The 11,603-nt window shown below is 41.0% G+C and overlaps 1 protein-coding gene across 1 annotated transcript; it reads left to right on the top strand.

Moving 5' to 3' along the window:
* Positions 1–1,833: 1,833 nt before the first annotated feature.
* On the top strand, positions 1,834–10,840 carry LOC121857553 (T-cell immunomodulatory protein-like). The gene is given in 5 exon segments (XM_042353636.1): positions 1,834–1,971; positions 6,209–6,794; positions 6,829–7,067; positions 7,069–8,131; positions 9,287–10,840. Coding segments are annotated over 3 exon segments (1,776 nt in total). The 5' UTR covers positions 1,834–1,971; positions 6,209–6,794; positions 6,829–6,870; the 3' UTR covers positions 9,803–10,840.
* The last annotated feature ends 763 nt before the right edge of the window (positions 10,841–11,603 follow it).

Genomic DNA, 11,603 nt, shown 5'->3' on the forward strand with positions numbered 1-11,603 from the left:
TTGTCTTGGTTATATAGACTTATTCCTGTCTTGGTTATATAGTCCTTGGAACAACACTCATTCTTGTCTTGGTTATATAGACTTATTCCTGTCTTGGTTATATACTCCTTGGAACAACACTCATTCTTGTCTTGGTTATATAGATTTATTCCTGTCTTGGTTATATACTCCTTGGACAGTACCGTGTTGTAACCGACCATCATAACATAGTATAAGCGACCAGATTTCAGATAACAACAACACGGTGTCAAATTTTCATCCTTTTTGCATTTTTTAGCTGATTTAAGGTGAGAATTGGCTATTAACGTGTCCCTGGTTAATCTGTTGGCTTTTCTGTACAAATAGATAGTAGTTAGAGTCGTCAGAAGTAGTTAAGTAGTTAGATAATTAAGGTTAAATAAGGGACCGTGTCAGATTTTTGTTTATTGTTGTGGGGATTTCGTGTATTTTTTGACGGGGTTATTTGGGGGATTTAGGGATTTATTTAATTGTTTTTAGGTTAATTAAGCTGTTAATTATGGCCAAGTAGTTACGTAATTAGCGTAATTATGGTGTAATGTGATGTAATGCATTTTCGTGTCATGTGATTTCAAATGACACGTAATTATTATTTTAATATTTTACGATTTTATTTATTTGTTTATTTATTTATTCCACATATGTTCTTAATATTATCGTAAGTATTTTAAAAGAGGCAACAACTTTTTACTTTAATTATATGTAGTGGATATTTTGCCGTGACTAGCTGAGTTCTTATTTATGCTATTTTACCGTGAGTGAACTCTGATTGGTTAAGTACTAGGTGCCCCCCCCCCCCACCGGCTAGGAAATTAACTCAGATAAGGGTAGGTAGGTTTCTTTGATTAGGTTAGAATTAGGGTGGTTAGGTTAGGTTAGCATTAGGTTAGTTAGGTAGGTAGGTAAGGTTAGCATTAGGTTAGGTTAAAATTAGGTTAGCACTAGGTTAATTTAGCACTGGGTTAGGTTAGTTTAGCACTAGGTTAGCTTGGCACTAGGTTAGTTTAGCACTAGGTTAGCTTAGCACTAGGTTAGTTTAGCACTAGGTTAGCTTTGCACTAGGTTAGGTTGGTATTAGGGCGGTCCGACTAATTACCCAAATGTAACCAAATGTAGCCGGAATGAAGTCAAATAATGGTCCAACATGAATAAATCGGACTGCTAATCACTTCTCGGTTAGTATTTGGTGTCACAAAGTCACAAAAAATTGGAAACTTACTTTAATCTGAGTTAATAGATCGCGTGCATGTACCTAACCTAACCTCGACTAGTATTTGGTGTCACGAAGTAAAAAAAATTGGTAAACTTAATTAAATCTGAGTTAATAGATCAAGTGCATGTACCTAACCTAACCTAATCTAATCTAATCAAACCTAACCTAACCTAACACAACACAAATCAGATTAAATTAAGTTTACCAATTATTTTTTGACTTTATGACACCAAATAATAATCGATAAGTGATTCACAGCCCGAATTACGCTTGTACGACCATCATTTGACTTCATTCCGGCTATATTTGGCTACACTTGGGTACATTTGGGTAATTCCTCGCTCCGTCGGTACATGCACGCGATCTATTAACTCAGATTAAAGTAAGTTTCCAATTTTTTGTGACTTTCTGACACCAAATACTAGTCGACAAGTGATTGGCAGTCCGATTTATTCATCTAGGACCATTATTTGACTTCATTCCGGCTATATTTGGCTACACTTGGGTACATTTGGGTAATTACTCGGACCCGTATTAGGGTGATCAATCTTCACCTAACCACATTCCTCTCACATCTCGTTCTTCCATCCCACAGCGACGCGGATATGCTGGAAAGCGTCGAAGAAAACCACTTCGTTCAGTACATCCCCATAGCTATCACAGTCCTCGTGCGATCACCCGTCTCGTGGTCCGAAGACAACAAGATCGCCGTCGTGACTCAGCTCGGGACCTACGTTTTCGTGAGTAATCCGTGTGGAGGTTCGTTGTGTAGGGTTAGCTGGCGTCTAGGAGCGGTCGGGAGTTGGACATCACACTTTGTTTGTTATTGAGATTAAAATACCCTAATGGTAATCTAACCTACCCAACCCTACCCTAACCTAACCTAATAATGGGGTAGCTCTTTTTCTGTCCAACTGTTAGATAGGGCGGAATCAAAGGCATTTCGTCAAATTAACTCTCCTCCTTTAGTTGATAATCTTTCTTCCCTTTCTCTTCACCACAATGTTGCTTCACTCTCTCTCTTTTACAGGTACTTTAACGGGCAATGTTCGGTGGATTTAGCATCCTGTGTACCGCCGGCAAGGCCGTGGGCTTGTAACACATCTTACCCACGGTGCCCACTGTGTCTCTGTGGATATCTGTCACACTATAATAACCCATTACAGTACCTCCTTCTTTCCTCACACTGTACAATGCTCTGCCTTCTTCTGTGTTTCCATACTCATACAATCTGCCTCACTTCAAAAAGCTGTTTTTCCCGTCATCTTCGCGGTGTAGATTAATATACAGTTAATCATTTCGTTTTCTATTCTTAATTTCTTTTTACTCTTATCCCCACCAGCCTGTGCCAGGTTGATGACCTGTGCTCGGGTGGGCTATTCCCCGTTAAAAAGAAACTAACCCTATTTAATCAATAACATTGGTAACCTTGAAATCCTAAAATTTGCCGGATAGCAAACAATGTAACAATCTATTTTAGCCAATTTTATCAATTTTTAATATTTTGTTTTCTTGAGGAGTAAAACTATATGAGGCTATCTTGCCAAAATATGAAATCAGCAACAATTAAAATCAAATAGGTATAGAAGTATATTTTATCAAGTAACAGGTGTCGTGTATGGCACAAACCAAGCTTTATAAAACAATTGTCTGTTGACCCTCCGTTCTTGAACTCAATCCGTTCCAGAAGGTCGTTCGTTAACCGAAAAGTTCGTTAACCGAAACCATTGTTTCAATGGGTTTTGGGTAATTGGTTCCAGCTCCCCGAAAATTTCCTAAATTCAACAAAAATGGTAGAAAAGCTCTCTACTTTGAGGTGTTTATGTAGAAGGCTCCTGGATGATGATGATGATGTGCATTTGAAGTGGGAGGTGGAGGAGAAGGGAGAAGAGAAGGAAGTGGAGGTGGAGGAGAAGCATTTTACTGTTTCTTGGAAGGTGAGTCACCTTCCATGAAAATGTCAGGAACCTCTGGACTGACAGATTCTCCACCATGAACATCCTCTCTCCTTGAAGTGGAAGGCTGAGGGATAGCATCTTGTTCCCTCTGCCTTTTACTGAAGAAAGTGTCAATTGTGGTCTGTGGGGCATCTCTCCTCCTCACCATTAACTTATGTTTAAAGAAGGAGACCACTGAGTCCTCAACATGACACAAAGTTAGTTCAGTTTTTTCCACTTCTGGGTGCTTTGAAGCCAGTTCCCTGAACTTCTCCCAGTAGTAAATCACATCTTTCAACCCTTTAGCCGACATATGGTCATCACTTTCAATTTCCTCCTCACCACTGTCAGCCTCTACCCGTAACATCTCATCCAGTTCCTTCAAGTCATCAGGAGTAAGTTCCTCCTCATGAGACATCACAAGCTCTTCCACATCCTCCTCCTCCACTTCAAGGCCCAATGACTGACCAATGGACACAATCTCCTGGTCCAACTCTGTTTCTTCCTCAAATCCCTCAAAATCACGGACTACTGATGGCCACAGTGCTTTCCATGAAGAATTGAGGGTTCTATTGGAGACTTCTTGCCATGATGACACAATCAATTTTACAGCCTCCAGGACGTTGAATTGTGTCTTCCAGAACTGTTTCAGTGTTAGTTCAGGATCAGTGGAAGTTGCCTGATGACACCTCCTAAACATTTTCTTCATGTACAGCTTCTTGAAGTTGCTGATTACATTCTGGTCCATTGGCTGTATGAGTGATGTAGTGTTTGGAGGCAAAAACAACACTTTCACAAAGTCAAATTGATACTCCAAATTGCTGGCAAGGTCAGGGTCATGACCAGGAGCATTATCCATGAGGAGAAGAGCCTTTAAAGGAAGTTTATTGGTGGTTAGGTAGCTCTTGACAGAGGGGCAAAACACATCAACAGCCCATTCATTAAAGAACTGTCTTGTCACCCATGCCTTACGGTTGGACTTCCAATAAACTCCAAGCTTTGTTCTTACCACTTTCTGTTGCTTGAACACCCTGGGGTTTTCAGAGTGGTAGACAAGCATAGGCTTCAGTCGGAAATCCCCTGAAGCATTGGCACCAAGCAATAGAGTGAGACGGTCTTTCATGGGTTTATGCCCAGGTAAAGAGGCTTCATCTTTGGTGATGAATGTTCTTTTGGGCATCTTTTTCCAGAACAGCCCAGTTTCGTCCACATTGAACACTTGCTGTGGAAGATAATTTTCTTCTTCCATCAGTTTTTTAAATTCAACTAAAAACTTTGCTGCCCCTTCTTTATCAGCACTAGCAGCTTCACCATGCCTAACAACACTGAAAATGTCACTTCTTTTCTTAAATTTTTCGAACCAGCCTTTGCTGGCCCGAAAATCTTCAAATTCTGTTCCTGAAGAACCAGGTTGATCTGCCTTTAAATGTTCATAAATCTCCCTGGCTCTTTCACAAATGAAATCACCAGAAACTGAATCACCTTTCATCTGTTTTTCCCTAATCCAGATGATAAGTAACCTCTCAGTTTCTACGATTAGGGATCTACTTTTAAACACTCTTGTAGATTTGTCTCTCACGTTCACTTCTTTAAATTTGTCTTTTTGTGCAAGAATTGTCGACACAGTTGATGCCGACATGCCATATTCTTTGCATAGCGCATTTGATTTAATGCCTTGTTCGTGTTTTTTTATTATTTCCTGCTTTATTTGGATTGAAATTGCTTTTCTTGATCTCTTAGGCCCCATGCTGGATTCAAACAATGGCAAACACGTATTTTTCAAAGTTAAACTAGCTGTAAATAAAGAATATTTTCTTTAAAATAACACTGCACTACATTATATATTGTCAATATATAAAATAATTTTCAAAATGACCAATAATTTGCTTGGAAACACAGAAAAAAAGCGTTTAGTTGAAGAGAGTCTCAAGCAAGATGTTACCTCCACTGAAAACAGAGAGAGACTAACGCCTGTTTGCTGTGTTAAGAGGCTGGATGCTGCGCATTAATCTAGTCACCTTACCTTCAATTATGTTCAATAATTGTTCAAATGACTAAAAAATTGAATATTAAACTTTTAAAATTATTGAATAGTATAAACTTCTTGATATTTACTAAAATAGTAAGGAATTTAAGCCCTAGAACCGATTAATGTATTGGCAGACTGATACTAAAGCTGGTTAACCGGTCAGTGCAAGCGAAAACATGTTGAGGTCGGTTCGTAAGAACTTCGTTAAGCGAAATTTTTTTCGTTAACCGAATTGAAGATCCTTATGGAAGGCAGTTCGTTAATCGAAATTGCATTAACCGAGGTGTTCGTTAAACGAGGGGTCACTGTATATTTTTTACCATTTTAAAAGACATTCTGTAGAAATATCATATAAATTTATGCTGAATATAGACTGTGTAGGTATATAAACAGTGTATCTAGACAGTGTAAGTATACAGTGTACCTAGACAGTGTAAGTATACAGTGTATCTAGACAGTGTAAGTATACAGTGTACCTAGACAGTCTAGGTAAACAAACAATATACCTAGACAGTACAGGTATACAATCATTAATGTGGTCGATCTTCAGGTGAAATAAGCTGGGGTCTTTAATCTTCAGGTGACTCATTTATTAAGCTGGGGTGTCTAATCTTCAGGTGACCACAATTATGTATTAAGCTGGGGTGTCTGATCTTCAGGTGACTGCAATCATTGGGTAATTTTTTATTATACCCGGTAATTTAATTGGGATTGAGGATTGTTATTGAACTGATCCCGTGATTTAATTTTGAGTGTGATTGACGAACTATACAGAGATGAAAGTCCATTATATCGAGGTTTCGTTAGCTGTAAAACCCCAAACTAACAGATTGTATAGAGATGAAAGTCCATTATATCGAGGTTTCACTGTACAGTATAGAATTATCCACCGTTCTATCATAATTCTGTGATTATTTAAGGATTATAGAATTATCCAGGACTTAATCCTAATTAGTCGGAGATAGAGACCGAATTGACGACGAAGGATTTATTTAATGTTTTTCTCGGCAGGGGAAGTGAAGCCAGACTGGGGCCCACATCTGCTGAGACAATAACACCACTGGCGTTTAAATCTCGGTGAAAAGTGAAGTGATTTTTAACAGTTTAATTAGAAATCCTTACAGTTATTGGTGGTTATATTGGTGATTGATAACAGTTTGGAAAATAACGCGTTTGGTACCAATTAAGTGTGGATTAGAACGCGTATATTACCAGTTAAAGTGCGAAACATAACACGTACAGTATTTGTTGTTGAAACTGTGGGTAATTGGCGATTAAAGTTATACTGTAATTGGTGATTTAAATCGGTGTGTCGTTAAGAATACCACGAAGGATGATATGCCCTTGTTACTCTGAGTTTTCGAAGAGGAAATTGTATCACTAAATCTGGACAAAAGTGTATCGGACATAATTCTATACCGGACAAAATTCTGTATCGGACATAATTCTATACCGGACAAAATTCTGTATCGGACATAATTCTATACCGGACAAAATTCTGTATCGGACATAATTCTATACCAGACAAAATTCTGTATCGGACATAATTCTATACCGGACAAAATTCTGTATCGGACATAATTCTATACCGGACAAAATTGTGTATCGGACATAATTCTATACCGGACAAAATTGTGTACGGTTTAGTCCGAGTGACGCGACCGGTAACCAAGATGGGAGCGTGTAGACAAAAGTCGCTCTGTCGGGTATTGTTTTTGTTTGTGGTTCTCTCGCCGTCGAGCGGAGTAAACATCACTAATATGGTGTTTGGGGGAGAGACCAATTACCTCCCGGCGGCCTTCGGAGACTTCAATTCGGACAAGTTGAATATTCCATTGATTCTGGGAGACGAATCAAAATTACCCGAACTCCGCTGAGCCCGACCCGGAGACCGGCCCGGTGTGTTCGTACTCCTCGCTCCGGATCAAGAGCATCATGCCCGGAGACTTCGACGGCAACGGGGCCATGGACGTCCTGCTGGTCTCCTACAACAAGGAACTGTCTCCGCACTACCAGGTGTTCCTCCTCTGGGGTAACCACAACATGAGCCTGGACTGTGGGTCAGAGCTACACCCTCTCCTCAACATCACGGGTCATCCTCTGGTCATGGACGTCAACGGGGACATGATCCCCGACTTGTTCGGCGAGGACGCCGCCAAGAACAGAACCTTCTGGATATTTAACTCCGAGCGGGAGCCTCCCACGGCGGTGCCGATGGTCGCACGCAACGGCACTCTGCCTCGACTCAAACGCCCGAGTTCCCACGCCTTCATCGACCTCAACGACGACCTGGCGGCCGACCTCTGGATCACCGCCGAGGGCAGTTTCGAGATCTCCAGCTCGACCAATGGCGTTTATGCAGTGGACGAGTCCATACGGCCCCCGGACGAGTTGAAGGTCATCGGCCAGACCTCATTTGCCGACGTGGATTTGGACGGGCACATCGAGGCGATAATCCCGGCCTGTAAAGAGAAGACCTGTTTGGGCAGCTCGACCGTGTTCGTCTACGACTTCGGCAGCGACTCTCCGTGGAAGGAACTGGACGTGAACTTCGTGGACCCGTCCGGCACCACCTGGGGCTACCCGTCCAAGGCCGACCCCAAGTACAGGTTCACCGACACCATCACCCCGCGCGTCGGAGACTTCAACCTGGACGGCTACCCGGACTTCCTCGTCACCCTCCTCGACGCCGCCGGCAACATCCAGGTCGTGTTGATGGAGAACGCTGCCAAAGACGGCACCTCGAACTACTCCCGCAAGTTTGTGCCCAAGTGGGATCTATTCAAGGCCTTCGGCAACACCGTCTTGGGCACTTTCTGCGACTTCCAGGAGGACGGAACGCTGGACGTCCTCCTGGTGTGCAAGGCGGACGACGGCAAGTACTACCTCAACGTGTACAAGGATGCCATCGAGTATGACGCCGTGTTTGTTAAGGTCAGTTTGTACAGCGAGCCGTCTGTCATAATAAACTTGATTTTGTTGGTCATTTATAAAGTGTTACAAGTCAAATACAATAGACCCCAGTTCTAATGATCCCCAGTTCTAATAGACCCCAGTTGTAAGATTCAATGCATAAGTATTTTAAAGTTATATAATTATCACCAGCGTGCAGTACAGTGACTCCTCTGTTAACGAACTCAATCCGTTCCAGAAGGTCGTTCGTTAACCGAAAAGTTCGTTAACCGAAACCATTGTTTCAATGGGTTTTTGGGTAATTGGTTCCAGCTCACCGAAAATTTCCTAAATTCAACAAAAATGGTAGAAAAGTTCACTTACTTTGAGGTGTGTGTGTATGTAGAAGGCTCCTGGATGATGATGATGATGATGATGATGATGATGGGAATTAGAATGGGGATGGAGGAGAAGGGAGAAGAGAAGGCATTGGGGTGGAAGAGAAGTCACCCCATGGCGCCATTTCACCCATAAAATTTTAGTTCTCTTGGTGTAATTCAAGATTATTTTCTTTAAATCAACGCTGCACTGCATTATATATTGTCAATATGTAAAATAAATTTCAAAATGACCAATAATTTGCTTGAAACACAGAAAAAGTTTGAGTTGAGAGTGTAGTCATTGACGAAGAGACCGCGCCTGTTTTTTCATGTTAACTGATTACATCCATACTTTTAATTTAAAATAAAATTGAATATTAAACTTTTAAAGTTATTGAATAGTATAAACTTCTTGATATTTACTAAAATAGTAAGGAATTTAAGCCCTAGAACCGATTAATGTATTGGCGGACTGATACTAAAGCTGGTTGCCCGGTCAGTGCAAGCGAAAACATGTTGAGGTCGTTGAGGTCGGTTCGTAAGAAATTCGTGAACCGAATTTTTGTTCGCTAACCGAATTGAAGATCCTTATGGAAGGCAGTTCGTTAACCGAGGCGTTCGTTAAACGAGGGGTCACTGTACAAAGTGGAAATATATTTGTATAGGAAATTTAGTGATATATATAATAGGTAATAATGGTTATATATAGCTCTTAGGGGTGCTATATAGCTCATAGGGGTGATATATATTGCTCATAGGGGTGATATATATTGCTCATAGGGGTGATAAAAACCTCATTTCCTCCCCTTCCCCCCAGGTTCTAATACCGACTGGCAGGTGCTACGGGGAGAAATGCCAGCTGAAACAGATCCCCTATGGCACAAACCAGCCCGGCCCGTCGATATCGTACTCCATCACCACGGCCACCGGCACCACCCAAAGCTCGAGGGCCACCCAGCTCTCCCAGACGGCCCACCACGCCCTACAGCTCCCATACACGGTCTTCGGCCTCGGTCGCAACTGGAACTTCGTCGAGGTAATGGAAGTCGGGATCCCGAAAGGCAATATATCCGACACCTTGAAGAGCAGTTTCACTCAGATCATCCCTAACTCGCAGCTGATCGTCATACCTTACCCCATGGACGAGCCGAACAGCTGGGTTAGCAAGCTCTTCATCACCCCAAGCAAGGCCATGTTGATGACAGCCGGGGCGCTCGTAGGGACGTGTCTCTTCGTGGCGGTCATCATTGGTATACTTCACCGTCGAGAGAAACAGCAGGACAAGAGAGAGAAGCAGCAAGAGGCTCATAAGTTCCATTTTGATGCTATGTAGTTCCTCTTCAGTTAATGCTATGTAGATCTTCTTCAGTAAATACTTTGATTCTTGTTCAGTAAATGCTCTGTAGATCTTCAGTAAATATTATGTTATTTTTCTTCAGTAAATACTATGTAGTTCTTCAGTTAATGCTCTGTAGTTCTTCAGTAAATGCTATGTAATTCTTCTTCATTAAATGCTTTGATTCTTGTTCAGTAAATGCTATGTAGATCTTCTTCAGTTAATGCTATGTAGATCTTCTTCAGTTAATGCTGTGTAGTTCTTCAGTAAATGCTTTGATTCTTGTTCAGTAAATGTTATGTTGTTCTTGTTCAGTAAATGCTAATTCTTGTTCCGTAAATGCTCTGTTGTTCTTGTTCATTAAATGCTATGTAATTTTTGTTCAATCATTGCTATGTATTTACTGTCAAATGAGGATAAATTATCCACTTCAGGCAGTATCCGAGTAACCAATACCCGACTTACGAAATTACTAATACCTGCACTTAGGAAAATCCGGAACGCAAATCCCATAATTTACGCAACTTTCATCACTCTGTTGTTTTACGTCGCTTTGTTTACAGATCGATTTACAAAGAGTAGAGTAATCCGTCGGTTACTCAGAGATTTGGTTACTCGGAAATTTGGTTACTCGGAGATTTGGTTACTCGGAGATTTGGTTACTCGAAGATTTGGTTACTCGGAAATTTGGTTACTCGGAGATTGTCTTTACATACAGTGTGTCACAGAAGATATATCACCTGAACATTAGACACCCCAGATTATTTCCGCTGACGATCGACCACCCTATGGGGTTAGATTAGGATGGGGGGGGGTAATCTTCAGGTGATCTTCTTTTCAATATGTATGTTACTATTGTAGCGAAACCTCTTTTAAGGGACTGTATAGAGATGATAGTCCATTATATCGAGGGTCTGTTAGATGTAAAACCTCCATATAACAAACTATATAGAGATTAAAGTCCATTATATCAAGGTTCTGTTAGATGTGAAACCTCCATATAATGAACTATATAGAGATGAAAGTCCATTATATCAAGGTTCCGTTAGATGTGAAACCTCCATATAATGAACTATATAGAGATGAAAGTCCATTATATCGAGGGTCCGTTAGATGTGAAACCTCCATATAATGAACTATATAGAGATGAAAGTCCATTATATCAAGGGTTCGTAATGGGCTATAGGTGTGTACAAGACATCTTAGAGCAAGAATGGCACAAAAACACTTTCTCTCGGTACAGCGCACGAAATGTTGGATAAAACAGCGGATAAGGCGCGGATGTTGCACGAGACCATCCGGATTATTGTGGATTATTACCTGAAACTCCCTGCGCCTCAGCGTCTGCTCTCGGAAACCTGTTCTCGGGGACAGTACACGTAAACAAACCGAGTCTTAACACATAATAGACCTTTGAAAGAGAATTGGGAACATATTTGATGTCTCTAAAATGATTGTGCTGAAGCATGGCATTAGTGAGACCAATTGCGTGTCTTCTCTCTCTCTCTCTCTCTCTCTCTCTAACTAGACGATTGGCTAAGATAGATCGTTAGAATAACCCCATCGGCCAAGATATCAAAGTCGTCTTAATATTTATACATGTATGAGCTTTGACCTATTTAAATATTGATCTAGTCTTTTGCAATATCTCTACAGTATGACGTGAAGTTTAGACACCCTAGTTTATTTGACCTGATGATTAAATAGATGAATGCTAACCTAACCAAACACTAACATAGCCCTAACCTAACTTTACCAACCTAATAGTGAACTAGCCCTAACTTAACTGAACCTAATA

Source organism: Homarus americanus, unplaced genomic scaffold (genome assembly GCF_018991925.1).
Source record: "Homarus americanus isolate GMGI-L3 unplaced genomic scaffold, GMGI_Hamer_2.0 scaffold19065, whole genome shotgun sequence".
Classification (NCBI taxonomy): Eukaryota; Metazoa; Arthropoda; class Malacostraca; order Decapoda; family Nephropidae; genus Homarus; species Homarus americanus.